The 16,790-nt window shown below is 43.1% G+C and overlaps 1 protein-coding gene and 1 long non-coding RNA gene across 9 annotated transcripts in view; one reads left to right on the top strand and one right to left on the bottom strand.

Moving 5' to 3' along the window:
* Positions 1–2,927: 2,927 nt before the first annotated feature.
* Positions 2,928–10,815, top strand: LOC139184604 (uncharacterized). Its single transcript, XR_011568151.1, has 3 exons — positions 2,928–3,041; positions 10,020–10,146; positions 10,724–10,815. It is a non-coding gene; the product is annotated as an uncharacterized lncRNA (long non-coding RNA).
* Positions 10,588–16,790, bottom strand: part of NTRK2 (neurotrophic receptor tyrosine kinase 2) — a 413,238-nt gene continuing 407,035 nt past the window's right edge. For 7 of the 8 annotated variants that reach the window (XM_070795052.1, XM_070795054.1, XM_070795053.1 and 4 more), the window contains one exon: positions 10,588–16,320. In XM_070795052.1, the coding sequence (XP_070651153.1) occupies positions 16,135–16,320 (186 nt within the window). In that variant the 3' untranslated portion in view covers positions 10,588–16,134. The remainder of the gene's footprint in view (positions 16,321–16,790) is intronic. The other variant, XR_011568150.1, reaches the window with a different exon arrangement.

Below are 16,790 nucleotides of genomic sequence, written 5' to 3'. Positions count from 1 at the left end.
TATCACTGAGCCACCAGGGAAGCTCTAATAATAATGGTGCTTACATAATTTTTGATCCAAAGCATGATATGTAAGAGTATCATGGGACAATAGGAGAAAACCAGATGGCCATGAGTAAATGGAGAAAAATGCTCTCCCTACTATTGCGAAAAAATGTTCTATGTTTCTTACATACACTCTTAGTTCACAATTAGTGCCTCAAACCAAATCACGTTGTAAGTTGGGTTTTAGGAGAGAGCGCTTCACTGAATGGCCCTGGCTTTAATGCACTAAGTTTTCCCCTGAAAATTCAACCACAATCCTGGCCTCTTAATCACATAGCCGCTTGAGTTCCACTCTGATATAAACACTGCACATTTCCGATTTGTGGAATTGTTTTCCTTTAATTAAATGAAGGGGGGAGGTGTAGTTATTTTCAACTCTCCGCACAAATTACTACCCAGTGGAAACAGAATTGTGTATTGTAAGTAGTACTCATTCTATTTATTGTGCCGTCTATTGATGTGTGTTGGACTTGTTCTATTTTGGAGGCACTGCCATGGTAACTGGGCTCCTGACAAAGGCCTGTGTCAGAGCCAAACTTGTACATGCAGAACTTCAGATAAGTGATGAAATAAAGAATCAACCTCAGTAGGCTCAAAAATAACAATTTGGAGAATCATGTTTTGCTCCTGAGTGTTTTCATCCACAAAGTTGGGAAGTTCTGAGAGGCAAATCATGGGATTTACTGGACATCAAACTGGATCTGAGCAAAAGGGTGGAAGGAAGTCTATTTTCACAGTCTCTTAGCACCCCCCTGTCAACTTCTCTGGCTCTGCCTTTGGGTTAGGCTCACAGTTTTAGGGAAAAAATACAAGCTGGTGTTCAGCCTTTAGAGAACCAGGGTGTCTTTAGAGGATTTGCCTTGACTCCACCGCCCTGAGATGTGGCCCTGAATCTGCCCTTAGATAGCTCAGGGGCTTCACCAAACCAGGATTCTGTTGCCACTTCTATACATGGAAGACCTTGGAAGGCACAGGTGCCCTAATGTCAGGTTCCCCCTGAAGCTGGTGCAGGGAGGAGATGGGGAGGAGTCTGCCTGAGTCTCCCTTCTCTGTAGAACCAGCAGATCTCAGTGTTCCTGTGGTGAGTGGGCACCTAAACCATGCTGACTCTCTATAGCCCAGTCTGCAGGGACCAAGGACACCAGAAGGAAGCTCACATGAACAAAACTCCTTTCCCTGGAGGATTTCCCTTTGGATTTTGCATAGAAATAACAGTCTCTCATTACTTCCATTCAATTTCTCACTCTGTAAAGCATAAGCAGTGACCAGGTCAAGGTCTTCCTTCCCCATCTCTACCCCATCCTCCTTCCTTTTCCTAGATCCCCTCAGCCTATCAGTTCAGTCTTGGTTTAGCTCCTGAGTTGGATCCAGGAGTAGAAGGGAGTTCACATGTTCAGGGGTGGCTATGGACCAGTCCATAGAACTCATCCTGGGGTTCAACACCAGTGGGAGAACTGCCTTTCCTTTTCCACTAGTTTTAGCCACTGCTCATGGCTTCATGAGCTAGCTTATTCAGGTTTGAATTCAATCCAGAAGCAAGATGACCACCATCTATCTGGAGCCTGCTCAGAAGGACTAAAAGTAGATGCCTACCAAGTCTCTGGGAAGCCATGAGCCCCAGAGGGCAGGTTAATGGGAATGGTACCATCTGTGTGTATTTCCTGACTCCAGTGAGAACGAACCAGGGCACAAACAAGAAGAAGGGGGAAAATGGAGGGATTTCCCTGTTTATTAGAGAAACAGATTCTCACCTGGCTGAAATAAAATTTGTAAGATTATCTAGGAATCCCAACTTCTCACATTAGCCATCACTTCCTATCCCCAATATTTGAGAGGTGATTGTAAACTTACCACAGAAGGGTAAGCTTAGTGCCCCATCCTGTTAGTACTGCAACAAAACATGTGGTGTCCCGCCTCATGACCCTTGGTGTCCCCCTACACCCTAAAGCATTTCAGTCCTTGGTACTCCCATTGGCCCTCCCCTATCCCCAAGCTTCAACCAGAAGGCTTGACTCTCTTGAGGGTTTCTGTGACTAAGGGGTCCTTGGGTCAGAAATAACAGATGTGGGCCTGGATTGACCCAGCTCTCCTCAACTCTCTCACTCTCTGAGTTTTCTTTTATTGATGATGGGAATCCCACATTTCTCTCTGATCCTACTTCTTATTTCTCTTCCCCCAAATCTCCCCCTCCCATAAACAACAGAGACAACTGCTTTCCCACTCAACAGTCTTCTCTCTTGGGATCCTGGGTATTTCCATTTAGGGGAGTCAGTTATCATGCTAGCTATGCCTTCCTCCCTTATTTAATCCATTCTTCCTCCAGTTTGTCAAACACTCCCCTTGCTATGGGGGAGCCGGGAGCAGAGTTGGGGACCGTGGAGGCATTGAGACAACAGGTGTAGAAATCTTTATAGATTAAAAAGCAAACTGACTAAGATGTCCACTGATGGTAATCTTATGATTTTTCTACAGGGTAGAGTTCACAACTTGGATAAAAAAAAATAGTGCTGATTATCCACATCTGGGATGAATATGTGTAAAGGTGAGAGAGGTCATGGAGGAACTAGGGAACTGGAGAAATTCTTAATAAACCATAGGAAGAAGACCAACATGGGGCTTTGTATTTTTAGGGGTGACAGAACACTTCCGGCCTGTTAGGACTTGAGATGTTAATTATAGGACCTGTGGATGTCAGCAGAGAGCTTTTAAAAGAATAACTTAAGTGCCTAAAATCCCCCCAAGAATACAGAGCCCGTTTTTAGAAATGGCCGTCAAAGACAACAAAAGCCAAATGCGCAAATGCCTTCTACGCAAGGTGGTGCTGGGCAACCAGCTCGCTTTCCAGCCTCCCCCCACGCTGTTGCTAGGAAACCAAAGGGCTATACTTCCATCATCTCCATACTTGCTGGGAGATTGAGTAATTGGTCTCTGGATGTGCGTGTGCTGCTTCCCAAAATATCTTTTTAAAAAGACGTGAGAGAGATGCGGAGCTAGTAGGTAGGATGGTGGAGGGCGGACTGTGTCCCCAGAGGGCAGCGGGTTCCAAAAGCCAGGACTGCAGCAGAGGGGGAGGAGGGGAGGACCCACGTTGGGGACGGAAGTTGGCAGCTGTTTACAGCTTCCCCAGATTCTTTCTTATCTTCAGTTTTCTTATTTGAGACTGCTCTCCTAAGCAGAATCTGGAAATTGGTAGTGACAACTAAAATCTGGAGAGTAATGTGGTTTAGTTTTTGCTCTTATTGACACAGCAAGGCTAGGAGAAATACTTTATTTTGTATGCACTTAAAATATAAATGCACATCCTTTGCAGTGCTGGATTATAGTTGTTGAACCTCATTTTGTGGGGCAGGGAGCGGGCGTTAGAAATAGGCAGGCTGTGGACATAGACCCATGCACACATGCACCTAGGCCGCTGTGATGAAAATGCCTCCTTCAGCTGCAGGGAGTCAAAGAAATGGAACATCAGGGCCCACAGCTGAGGATGTCTGGAAGTTGGGAAACAAAGTAATGAGACTTAGCACTGCTCCTAAGAGCTGCAAGACTGTTCATTATCTTTCTGTGCCTTAGTTTCATCACCTGTGACCCTACACGGTTGAGATAGTCCATCCCCAGTGTACATTTCACATATTTATCTACATCTAGTCCCACCTTCTCCCCAGAGCCAAGGGACGAGGTCATACCATTGCTTTGTGAAGGTTTTCGATCTTTCCTATTAATTATGTGAATGATTTCTGCATTTTGTATTTTTCCAATATTGATTCAAATTATTTGTTGCTGTGTAGATTTGCAAACGAAGTAAGTGACATTTAAATTGTATTATTTTCCTTTTTGTTACACTTTCCATACACTTAACGTGTTCAAAAATTCACTTTTAACAGCATCACTTTTTTTTTTAAAACCAAGGGAGGAGGATGGAAGGAGGTAAGGGGTTCAGGATATATTGAAATTATATCCTGATCTTATAAATGAGAACTTAGAATCTAGGGAGTTTTCCTTACAGTCACTGAGTTTTCCTTACAGTCACTGGCTGGGTGATTAAGTGTTGTAAAATTCTATCAGGAATTAGGAAACTCACTTTCTAGTTCTGACTCTTATCTTTCCTACTTTCAACTCCTGGGACCATGACCAGACCCTTCTCTGTAAAATGGGGGGAAAGCCCATGCTCCAATCCTCAGAGGAATGTTAGGAAACAAAATTATACATGTAAATGAACTTTGGAACGTAGAAAGGGTGCACAGAATGTTCTGCATTCTTTTCACTGTGTGCCTGAGAAATTTATTCATTTATTCAGCAGGCATTTTCTGAGATGATTCTGCCACCAAGCCCTCATTAGGTATTGATTCACATGGCACATATCCATGGTCAATGTCATCCCCGCAGTTTCGGGGAGAGGGACCCTTAATTACTATGGATGACTGAATTCTCAACAACCACAGCCCCTGGGTACTAGACCTTCTCACAGGCTGAACCTTTGCCCAGTGTGAAAACTGCTCTTAAATCACTCCCATGAGTGTCTGTCTTACTGTGTTCTCGAGCACTCCCAGTGACACAAACCTCAGACACTTTACTTCCTGTGTTAATGAGTGCTAGTGCCTGATCACTATACAAGCAGATGTTCCTGAGCCAAAACAAAAAAAATTACGCCTATCTTTAGGTTAGCAAATATCCCCCACCCTTGGCTGAGCAGGCAAATAAGCAATGCTTTCACCTTTTTTTTTTTTTTTTTTTCTCATTAGAGACACTAAAGCTCGCTGTCTCTGGGAACATCCAGACCCCCTCATTTTCCTTGTTTTCAAGAGCATCCTGGGAGGTTTTGGATGGACCTCTATTTTGAGGGCTGTGAGGAGTGTTAGCTGTCTTGACATCACCAGTAAGTGGGGAGGAGGAGCCACACCTCACTTTAAGTCTTTCTGATCCTGTTAGAAGTTGCTTTCTCCTTGTGCCAAGAGTGAGTTGAAACCTGGAGAACAAGGGAGGGAAAATGGGACTTGCGGGCTGGGCATTAGCTTTACCAGGCAGAGCTGAGTTCCTTCTCCTTTTGTCTTGGGTATTTGGCAAACATTCCAAAGTTTTCTGTAGGGGGATGGATGTGGGAGGAAGAGCACAAGGGAGTCATAAAAGGGTGCCAAGTAATAATGAATGAGAGTCATTCTGTGCATTCCCAGGAGATCTGAGCCCATGGGAGGCAGATGTCAGTTCAGCACCAGGAAGTGCTTGCTTAGGAAATTTTGTAAAATGCAAATGGCCTAGGGGGAGAGGGGGTAGGCTGGAGCAGGGCAAAGCAGGAGGAGGTGTTCAAATGAATTCCCTTTCACTGGGACTGGCCCCCCAGGCAAGGATGTCCATGGGACTGCCCTCTGTGCCCCCTCCAACCCTGTGAATCTGTGATGCTCCAGGAGCTCCAGGAAAGACATTCTGATCCATAATCACCCCTCTACCCTAAATCCAGAAAGGTCTTCTTTGTCCCAAACTAAGAAAGTATGATACAACTTTTCAAAGTACTTTTTTAAAGTCTACACTAGAAAAGTCCCCAGATCTGGCTGAATTTGAACAAAAATAACTATCATCCCTGGGGCTGGGGGACTTAAAATTTGCATGATTAAGGAAGTGCTGGCCTCTCACCTGTAATGGTCTCATGCTAGTGTTTAATAGCAATGTGGCAGAACTTGAGCTCCAGTGTATCCAGACAGCTCCAGTTTCATGGTCACAGGCTGAGTCCAAGCCTTGTGGTTGCCCTGCTTGTTACGGTAAGCTAGCAGCTGGGTGTTCTTCATCAGAACCCGTGGTTGGAGAACCACCATCTTCTTCTGCCATTATGGGGAGCTGGAGCCCAGCCTTTCAGTTGATCAGGACTGATTGATTGATTGCTTTCAATACAGGGCCATAATGGGTCTCCACGGAGCTTTGCAGGAAGAGAGAACATGTAATTTACTACTTAACTCCTTGGACATTGATGATCTGCTTTTCAAATCTATCTAGTGTTCTGTCCAGCATTCGTGACAGTTCTAGGCCCTTCTTGGTCTGACCCATTTTCTGTTGGAGTCAAGTACTCAGATGTTTCTATTTGGATGGTTGAAATTCTGATGCTGAATCTTATCATTCTCTAGAATAACAGTTCTCCACATTAGTTACACATTAGAACAATTAGAGAGTTTACACAAACACACACACATGCATAAAAGCCAAACAGTTTCTTGTCCAACTTGTCCAACTCAGACTAATAGCAACTAATTCTTTCAGGGTGAGGCTTTGGCTTTTGCATTTTTCAAAGTTCTCCAAGTGATTCTGATCTACAGCAAGAACTGCTGTTGCCAGAAAAATAGGGCCATGTGAAAAGAATCCGTACCTAAATGAAGGAAGAAAGTGTTGAGATTTCCAGGAAGATGGAGCACAAAACAAGTACAGAAAGCTTCTGTCTTGTTCACATACACATGCCTGATAAAATATAACCAAATGGAAAAAACAGAAAAATCTCCACAAGCCAAAGGAAACTAAAAGCCAAATTAAGGCCTGTCACTCAATTTGAGAGTAGATAGTCATCATACCTTGTGGATCAAGTGTCAGGAGGTGGTGGCCCTCGAGGTGGCTATAGTATGTTGGAGGACATCTGTCCTAGAGGCAGAGCTCTCATTTCTGGCATAAGAATCACTGGATTGTGATGGAAGGTAAATGGGAAGCCCTTCTTGTATTTCCTGGGTGTCGATGAATCTTGAGATTTAAAGGATACCCTAGGAAGGGAGGGCACCCCCAGTAATTTCTGAGATTGGTTTTGCTCCTGCAGGATGCGGACTTGAGTCAAATGTAGCCTGATATAAACAAAATGAAGTAGTGGCATTTCCCACACTTAGGCTGGTATCTACAAATCCATATGTACCTGCTATAGAAGGAGAGGTTGTAGTTGTTGGTAGGCAGGTTGTTATAGTATCTGTGTGACTTTAGGGCTTTGCCTGGTGGCTCAGCAGTAAAGAATCAGCTTGCAATGTGGGAGATACAGGTTTGATACACAGGTTTGATCACTGCGTCAGAAAGATCCCCTGGAGAAGGACATGGCAACCCACTCCAGTATTCTTCCATGGAAAATCCCATGGAAAGAGAAGCCTAGCAGGCTACAGTCCATGAGTCATGGAAGTGTCAAACACAGCTGAGTGACTAAACAACAATACAACATGATGTGTGTATACAAATACAACCTATATAGTAATACTAAAAGTGATTAGATATCATGATCTATCTAATGAAAAATAGATGTCCTATAGATGAATAGTGGTGCCCATGTGAGAAGTGATTGAAGTAGTTAATTGGTATTTAACATGCTATTATCAATACCAGGCTGTTTGCTAATGAGGATAAGGGAAGTGGCAGATTTTTGTATGTACATGAAGTGATTGATTCTGAAGACTGAGGATTTATTCTAAGTGTTGGATAAGTGTCGTTGTTCCTACACGAAGGAGGCAGAAGAATCTGGCAGAGCCCAGGTCTCTAATGCCAGGAATGCAGCTTTCAGTGACCAGAACTCCCTGGGTCTTCCACCGTGTCTCCCCCCATCCCACCCCCACGTCACCTGAACAGAGGTCAGGCTGGTCTTGGCATTAGCACATCATTGCATCTGTGACTTCCATGTAAGGTCAGGGAAGGGAAGTTTCTGGGCCCACATTGCATTTTATATATGCTCAGACACTCAGTTGTGTCTGACTCTGCCACCCCATGGACTATAGCCCACCAACCGCATAGTCAATAATAAATCATGGCTTGTTGGATGAATTTGGTGTGAGCCTGGCATTCATTGTAAAATACCACCTGTAGAAGGCAGGAGAGATGGGGTCTTTAGCTCTCATATAGCTCTAACTGTGGGAGAGCTGACATGGGGGAAATGGCCAGATTTGCAGAGAGGTAGTCTCGCATACTGCAGGCCTCAGAACCTGGTTGCTAGGCAACCGTCTCCACTGCAGGCTCACCCTCCTGAAGCTCATGAGTGGTATGAAGGGGGTTAAGGAGCAGTGGGTCCAGGAAAGCATCCCAAAGACCATGCCAGATTTGGGCTTTGGCTTCATGCCAAATTCTTACCCCATCCCTAATGACCCAAATCTTTACACTCCAGGTTTAACTTCCTAGAAACTCTCTAGTCGCCTGGAACCTGGAATCTTGGCATCAGCCCCCTTCATAACTCCATCCGTAACAGGGCTGGGATGTTGAATTGCTTTCAGCAGTCTCTGAGGGGCCTGGAGCCCAGACCCTAAGCACCATGACACGTGGCTAGGCCAAACTCCAGCTGCGGACCTCGGGGAACCAGCCAGGTGCCTGCATTTCTATTCTGCCTGTTGCCTGGAGTGGGACCTCATGAGTTTCTCCCTTGTTGGGGGATTAAATGACTACTTCTCTGGCAAATAGTAATTACTACATTTGCTGGTCCATTTCTTTTGTTCTAATTTTTTGGCAGTTCCTTAAGTCACAGTGCCTTAGTTTTCTCACCTGTAACTGGGGATAATAATAGTACCCACCTCTCAGGGTTGATGTAAGAGCTGGGTGAGTTACCATACTGGAGAGGTTTAGAGGGAGGCCTCCAAAAGGATATGCCCACATAGTCGTTCCTGGAACCTGGGAACCTGATCTGATAAGGCAAAAAAGAGCAAGGAAGAGTTGTTCCTAGATTATCTGGGTGGGTCTTAAAGGTAGCCATATGTATCCTTATAAAACAGACACACAGAGGAGGAGGCAAGGAGGCCGCTGAGGCAGAGATTGGAGTGATGTGGCCACAAGGAATACCTGGAGCCCCCAGAGGCTGGAACAGTAAAGGACAGTCTCCCTGAGTGTGTCCAGAGGGAGCGTGGCCCCACCCACACCACAGGTTCAGATTTCCTGCCTCCAGGACTGAAAGACAAGACATTTGTGTTGTTTTAAACCACTCAGTTGGTGGCCATTTGTTACAGGAAAACCAGGAAACTAACACACATACATAACACCCTGGCATGCACTGAGCACTGGTTTTGTTAGTCAATTTGTTCTAAAGGTTAGGACACCTGTTTGAATGAGGTTGTTAGCCACAATACTTCGGAAGTCATGTTCCCAGCCAAGCAGTTATGCTTCCTCAAGGGTGAACTAAAGGTGTGTATTTGAGGGAGAAAATGGGATGGGGTCTACAAACCAGGAGATGAGGGCTCTGAAAAGTTTGACTTTAGGTTTGGAATTTAAACTGATTATTGGGGCTTCCTTAGTGGCTCAGATGGTAAAGAATCTGCCTGCTAAGCAGGAGACCCGGGTTCGATCCCTGGGTTGAAAAGATCCCCCAGAGAAGGGAATGGCTACCCACACTAGTGTTCTTGCCTGGAGAACAGAGGAGCCTGGGTTGGGGTACAGTCCATGGGGTTGCAAAGAGTCAGACAGGACTGAGCGACTAATACTTTTACTCGCCAATTATAAATATACAAATAATAGGGATATAAAAACACTGTCTGGTAAAGGTGTGGATCTTTAATAATCCAAATGGGTTATGACTGGCCAGGGCCTCAGTGGTTTACCCTGCAGTCTGTAATGCTGTTTCTCTGAGTGGGATCTATACTTCAATGCTGCAGCGACGACACGCGTTCCTATTGGGATGTTTGGACAAGTTATTGCCTCCCCCCATGGCTTTGAATTCCCCAAGTCTCTGCTGACTTTTAACCTGGTTGTGTCTTTTTCACTCCAGGAACATATATCTGAACCAGTGAGAGGCATTTTCATGGACAAAGCTCCTGAGGAGTATGATTTAAGGACAGGGCTGTCAAACTGCATTCCTGAAGCCTCCAGTAGGAATGCTGCCCAGGTGCCTTCTGTGCATCTCAGAGGAGATAGACAGGCAGTGGTCAGACAGTGGGGAATACGACCGTGAGATGCTGAGAAATACAAGTGTGAGTGGACTGTGCTGATGGCCAGGAAAAGATGGGCTGCCAGATCTCCATGAAACCACCCTTCTTTTATCTTCCTTCACCTTTAATTTAGGAAACACTGGTTAACGGAGAGGCTGAGAAGATGTGAAAATTTCCATCTGGCTACTTCTCTTCCTGAATCCTTACGATTCTCAGAGCTGCCCCAATCCTAGACCACAATACACAACGTTTCTCTTATGGTAAGCTTCTTAGGTTTGGTCTGTTAGAAATCCTGGTGATTCTATCTGCTTGTTCCATGCTGTTTCACATGGTAGTCTCGAGACACATGTGACTCTTTAAATGTAAAGTAATTGAAATGAAATGAAATTTAAAATTCAGCTCTTAGACCCACTCACCACATGTCAAGTGCCCACTAGCCCTATTGGACAGTGCAGATAAAATACTTCAATCAGTGCAGAAAGTTCGATTGGACAGAGATGTTCTAGTTATCCAAGATCAAAGTTAAAAATGTCAGGTTATGGAAGGGTGAGCCAGGGGGAATCTTTTACTCTCACTGCTTCAACTGATGAAAATGGCAGGTACCTGCAGTGACCTTACCTAAAATACAGACAGCCAGACAGACAGACAAAGAGCACACCATGCCTTGTGAAAATTCTAGTAATCATGTCACTTTTAGTGTCTCTTTTGGAGGATGTTATTTATTGTAAGACATCATTTTTATTAAATACAGTGTAGTACAAGAGACTTTCCATGTCAGGTTGAGAGAAGCTGGTCACATAATTTACAAACAAAACTTTTTTTTGTTGTTTTTTTAAGCACTGATATTCTGGTGTCACTTTGAAATCAGCCAAGATGCAGTGGGTCTTAATAAAGCAATGGACCTCCAAAAAGATTGCAAAACAAGAACCAGTAAGTATCAGTACAGAGACGTCACATTAAAAGGAAAATAAAGCAAATGAAAAGAGAGTTTCAAATACCAGGTCACAATTTAAGGGGCAATATATCTTTAGATGTTGAAATGTGTGTGTGTGTGTAGATATGGCCCGGATATATACAAACATCTCTCCATGTACAGAAGCAGATCCAGAGACTGCATCTCTAGGCAGATTTGTGAGGGATAGATAATGATCAATGAATGCAAGGAACAGTATTTCACCATAATTTAGTCATTTGCCCAGGGATTATATATTTAAAATCCACATTTAATTCAAAGACCTCATATTGAAACACTTCCAGGAGTTTTATACATTTTTACAGTAAGACATACAATCTGCAAGATGCAGGCCTTTACATTTCATTTTCTTCAATTATTTTTTTTTCTCCCAATTCAAACCTGTGGCAATTAGCAGCTTTTATTTTGCTTGCTCCTCCAGTATGTTGAACATTCAGCCTTCACTCAGGATCATTTTCATTAAGGTACAGACCAAAGAAATAAACACAGACCTGGCCTAAAATGCATAGACTAAAAAAAATGGCATCTCATGTTTTCCCATTGCGTCTCTTGAGACGAATGTTAAGATGGCAAAGAGTTGCTTGGTTGCTCTTGTGAAATTCACAGTGTTTTGCCTGCAACACATATACATATATATATATATTATTTTATTTATTTTTTTGCTTCTCTTTGTGTCTGTGATGAATGGAGCAAAGCTATATATAAATAAATAAATACATAAATAAATAAAGGTAAAAGAAAAAAAGGAAAAAAAATACAAAAACTAAGGATATTCGAGAACCTTTGACTTATAGCAGCAGTGATCCATTCCAGCCCTGACAACAAGAACATACCCCTTCATATTTCTATCCAAGTCCGTCCCACTGTGGATGTGTTAGAATATCATTTGCTGTCTCAACCTCAGAGTCTCTGCACCCTACCATCACGAATTGGGAAGAAACTGCTTTAACTGCTCACTTAGCCATCTGAGGAGTTGGGTCTCTGGCATTCCCCCCATGAGATTTTCTGTAACAGTGATATATAGGACCAAACTGAAGCTCATCATGGGAAACAAAAAGTCCTCAAATGGGGGAAAAAAGGGAAAGAAAGAGCAAGAGAATTGAGGCTATGTGTGTCTGTAGTCATTTATTTAATTAGATACATGATTTAATGTTATTGGTATTATAGACGGTCCAATGTAAAAAGGGAAAAGCTTAAAAAAAAGAAAAAGAAGTCTATTCCTGACCAGGGGACCCTGTCGTCACGGTTCTTTGCAAAGGCCAGCGTTGTATACCGTTGTCTCTTGTGTTCCGCTAGGATGTGGGAATTCACCTTGCAGAGGGGTCTTGGATCTCACCACTGGCCTTCAGGACACTGGGTTCCCTACACTCCAGTGCTCTTCTGGAGTGCTTGGCCTCTGAAAACAAGTGTAAAGGGGTTTCAGTGGGACAGGTGAGCATAATACAAATAAATGTGCAAAAGGATTAAAAAAAAATAAATTTTCCTTTTCTGGAACTTTACATAAGGAGGTCTATTTCCAGCTGCATTTTCCTTTGCAAAGAGCCAGAAAAAAGGACTCAATGAAGTGGGATGGCTTCGATTCAGTTGGTATGGGAAGCGCATTATCTTAAATATGTCTCCCACCCATGCAGTACTGCACAGAGTTGAAAAGTGTAATGGGGTCCTAGCCACATGGAGAAGGGAAGCACTACCAGCAACATGACATTAAAAAGGTTTTGGTTATTCAGCAGATTTTAAGCAAATTATTCATATTGCACCCTACTCATAATTATGTCTATTACTGTGTGCCTATAAATTTATACATAAGCTCACAAACACACTATACACGTGCGTTTGTCTATGTATAAATCAAGTATTTATAACACACATATAAATACGTGGAAATATCACAGGGAGCGCTGATGTGAACACATAATGTGAATTCTGATATCATCTTTTATAGCCTAGTTCAAAATGTTTCCTAAATAAGCCTGATTATGACATTGGTTCAGTGTGCAAAGGTTTATCTGAAGCTATGAACATGGTTATATATCATGAGATCTCAGCTGCTTGCATCTCACATAATTCATTTTGCTCTTCTAATTTCATATCCTACTTCATGAATTTGTTGGCCAGCTTTCTCTTTCATACAGTTTGTTTATATATGAGAGTCTCTCGTGGACCAAATCATGAACTTCAGAGTCAAGAGTACTTAGATTAAGTCCCAGGGGTGCCTGGAGAGTTCTAGCATGTCATTTAACTTCTCCAAGTTTCAATTTCCTCACCTCTAAAAAATGGGAATAATTTGTCACCGTATGTGAAAAAAAATGCTTGGGAAACTATGAACAATGTATAAATGGAAACAACTGTCAGGCCAAGTTCAGGCTAGAGAACTGGGTTTGTCACCGCTCTTGTCATTTTTAATGCATCTGATGGTAGGCCCCATTCTGTGACCTTTGCGCTGCTGAATTAGGTTGGCCCTTTTCTTAACATTATAAGCACGAGAAGAGAGGATTCTGGAGGAACAAGGGTGCAGACTCGAAGATGGTTTGTGTTTCGTTCGGCTACTTTAAAAGCAATCTGGGATCCTTTCAATGTGAGACGTCTCTGCGGTCAGTACATACTCTTGAGACAACAGAGGAAAAAAATTAATAATAAGCAGCAATATAAATAACTATAAAACTTTGCACTTGCATAGAACCTTTCATTTCAAGACCTTGAGGGAGTCAGAAGGTAAGGAAAATTTTTTTTTTTTTGCTTTTTTCCTTCAGAGGAAAACACAACACTGAAAGGGAGGGGAATGCTTCCCTCCTCTCATCTGCTTTAAACAAATCCTTGTTCCAAAACTGCACAGCCCTCCTTTAATCTGAACCCTTCGAGTATTACCTCCTTGGCTCTCTGTTAAAATCAAACAAGTAACTTGCAGCTTCTTCCCCCAGAGCAGCTGGCCAGTTGCACAGAATGACAAACCTGTGGAGGTTTTCAGGTCATTGCTGATGAAATCTAGAGAAGTTTGATACAAACCTGCCTCTTCTTACTGCTTCACAGGGTGCCACAGTGTTTTAACAGTACTGTGGGTCCTTAATAGGATATATACATGCAGGTATATATCATGGAGATATGGCTTTCATTATATTATTATGTGTGTTCTGGAGGGTTTTTTGTCACCAACCAAGAGAACAACAATTCAGCTCCCATGTCTCACAGGCCAGTGCAGAACTTGAAAGGACTATGGGGTTTGTCTTGTCCAACCCCCTTCATTCGACAGCAGATACTACTGGGTTTCCTTTCGTTCTCTGTTAACGGATACTTTTGATTTTTTGAGAACTGGCTTTCAATGCCTATAATGGAAAATAAGGTGCTCCAGTAATTAAGGGCACAAGCAAAACCTAAACAGAGCACTTGCACCTTCAGAAACAAACATGAAATAAAATGACCTAAGTTGAATTCAAATCACTCCCTTTCAATCTGGCTCGTATTATAAAGATGCCAAGTTAGCAAAATTCCCCTCACAGAGGGTAGCAAGTTTTCTTGAGGAACAGAAAAAATTTTCTTCCTTGGTATAAGTGATCACCCAGGTCACTGTAAATTTCTATTTAAATTTACAACCTCTTTTTGCAAAACCTGTGACTATGCCCAGAAGCACACCTCCAAAGCTCAGTCTGGGCATAGCCCCCCATTGGTATGCTGTGCCTAATTTTTACTTTTTTAAAATGCAGTGAAAAGAACAAAACGGCTTATTGACAATGGAGTACATTTAGAATGAAACCACTCTCCCAACCAGAGCCCAGAGCAAGGTCTCAGCCTGTGTACACTGAACATCAATGCCTGTGATACCCCCAGGGTGGGCGAGGTTTCCTCTCCCTTGGGGGTTGATTTTCTCCTTCCCCCAGCCCCACAGTGAGTGGGATGTCATTGAGGATATCCAAGTTTCAGGGTCCGTATTTGTTAACAACCCATCACCACCATATGACCCAGAGACATTTATACTCAGCTGATGAATTCAATTAGCTTCCCATAATTATTTAAGTTATACCTTTTACGGATCTGCTCTACATATCGGGGCACGATGTCTGGAGTGGTAGTTTATGCACACAAGGTATTAATTGACGAAGACCATGCACAGTGTTGCTTGCACAGTTGGATGGATGGGTGGGGTGGAGGGCAGGGGTCGAAGGAAGTGCTGTCTGTAAAGTTCAGTGTAAGAGAAACTTGCCTCCGAGTTTAGAGCTTGTCCTCTCTTTTCCAAGTCCTTGGCTTTCCCATCTGACCCTGAAATGATCTCTGGACGAGAATCCACCTCAACTTGACAAAGGCTCCGTGGATAACACTCGGCAAAACAAACCAGTGCCATCACCATGGCCTACAAGATGAGACTGTCGGAACGTGTTGTGTGCCATCTTGCCTCCCAGAAGCCATATTTTCTCTGTACTACACTCTAGCATTTCCGGTGATGGGAAAAGAATAGTCCATGGCACAGAGTTCAACAGTCTTTATACTCCTCAGAAAGGTCCTTGGGGGAAGGTGCCCGATACATTCCTCCCAGCTACCAGTGGCTGGGTTTTCTTAAGTTGAAACTGACGCCAGTAGATTCCAATGGTTGTCTTTGTTCTTCCCATACTGTGGTTTATAATAAATCTTCTTTCTCTCTGGTCTTAATCTCCCATAGATAAAGGCTTCCCAAATTGAACACAAGTTTTCCTTTTTCATACACAGGCTTAAGTCATCCCAAAACAATAAGAACAGTAATAATAATAATAAATAAATAGAAGTGAATCCATAGAAACTCTCGGTGTCTGTACAGCAAAAGTGACAAAGTTTAAGTCAAATATTTGTTTTCCCTTTTTTTCATCCACATCAAAGGCAGGAATACAACAAGGCATTGTTAGTTGTGGTGGGCAAACTGGAGTGTCTGCTGATATAACAAATTAGGTTTGTTAAGGCCTTTGTCTATGCAGAGTTAATAGTAATGCAGAAGCCAGATTGATTAAAAAAGAAAAGGTGAGGTTGTAAAGCAAGGAAGACAAAAAATAAAGGGAAAAAAACCCCCCAAACTAGGGAATAAACCAAGGGAGATGGAAAGAGAGAAAGAGAATGCTAAAAAGAAGTCCATACTGTGTCTACAGGTGGAGAAGTACACGTTGCTTCCCTCGGAAAGCTTCTCGGTGTCTTTGTTGTTAATACTGTCAGAGCAAAGAACAGCGGATTGATGGCATCGAGCGGCAGTTAAAAGACGTTCATCCTCTCGGCCCAACTGAGGAAGTGCTTTGGGAAGGACTGGTCTGGGGAATGGACCCTACCCTAGAATATCCAGGTAGACTGGGGATGCCTTGGCTAAGTTCTGAAGGAGGGTGTGGATGCCCTTGATGTTCTTCCTCATATGGGGCTCTCGCTGCCAGCACCCCAGCATCAGCTCGTAGACTTCCTGGGGGCATGTTCGAGGTCGCTGCAGGACTCGGCCCTGAGTGATGCATTCTATCACCTGGATGGAGTAGAGCACAGAGACAGGGTCAGACCAGAAGAAAAACAATGTGGATGCAATAAATGTCAGTGCAAAGAGAGGGTTACTTTAAAGAAACCCACTTAGTGTTTCTTTCTTTTTTTTTTTTTCAGAAGGAAGAGGACAATTGTTCTAGGTTTGCATATCATGATTAACTTGATGGGTTCATATCCATTTTTCAAGTCACACTGATTTCACCAAAGTGGTGGAGAAATAATTTATCTAGATGGAACCCTCCCAAACCACACCCTGGAATTCCAATGGGTTTCAGTTGTACTGGCCTGAGATGGAACCAGGGTCACTTTTGTGCCAGGGAGTCCCAGGGTACAGAAATTAGCAGTCATTTTGGATAATGGCATTGGATAAAAGACAGACTTGGACCTGAAGAAGTGAGGTGCCTGACCAAGAAGTAATGTTTAAATATAGACATAATTGCAAAAGGATTAGAAAAG

This window comes from Bos indicus, chromosome 8, assembly GCF_029378745.1.
Source record: "Bos indicus isolate NIAB-ARS_2022 breed Sahiwal x Tharparkar chromosome 8, NIAB-ARS_B.indTharparkar_mat_pri_1.0, whole genome shotgun sequence".
In the NCBI taxonomy this organism is placed as follows: domain Eukaryota; kingdom Metazoa; phylum Chordata; class Mammalia; order Artiodactyla; family Bovidae; genus Bos; species Bos indicus.
This window is presented reverse-complemented; position numbering and strand designations above follow the sequence as displayed.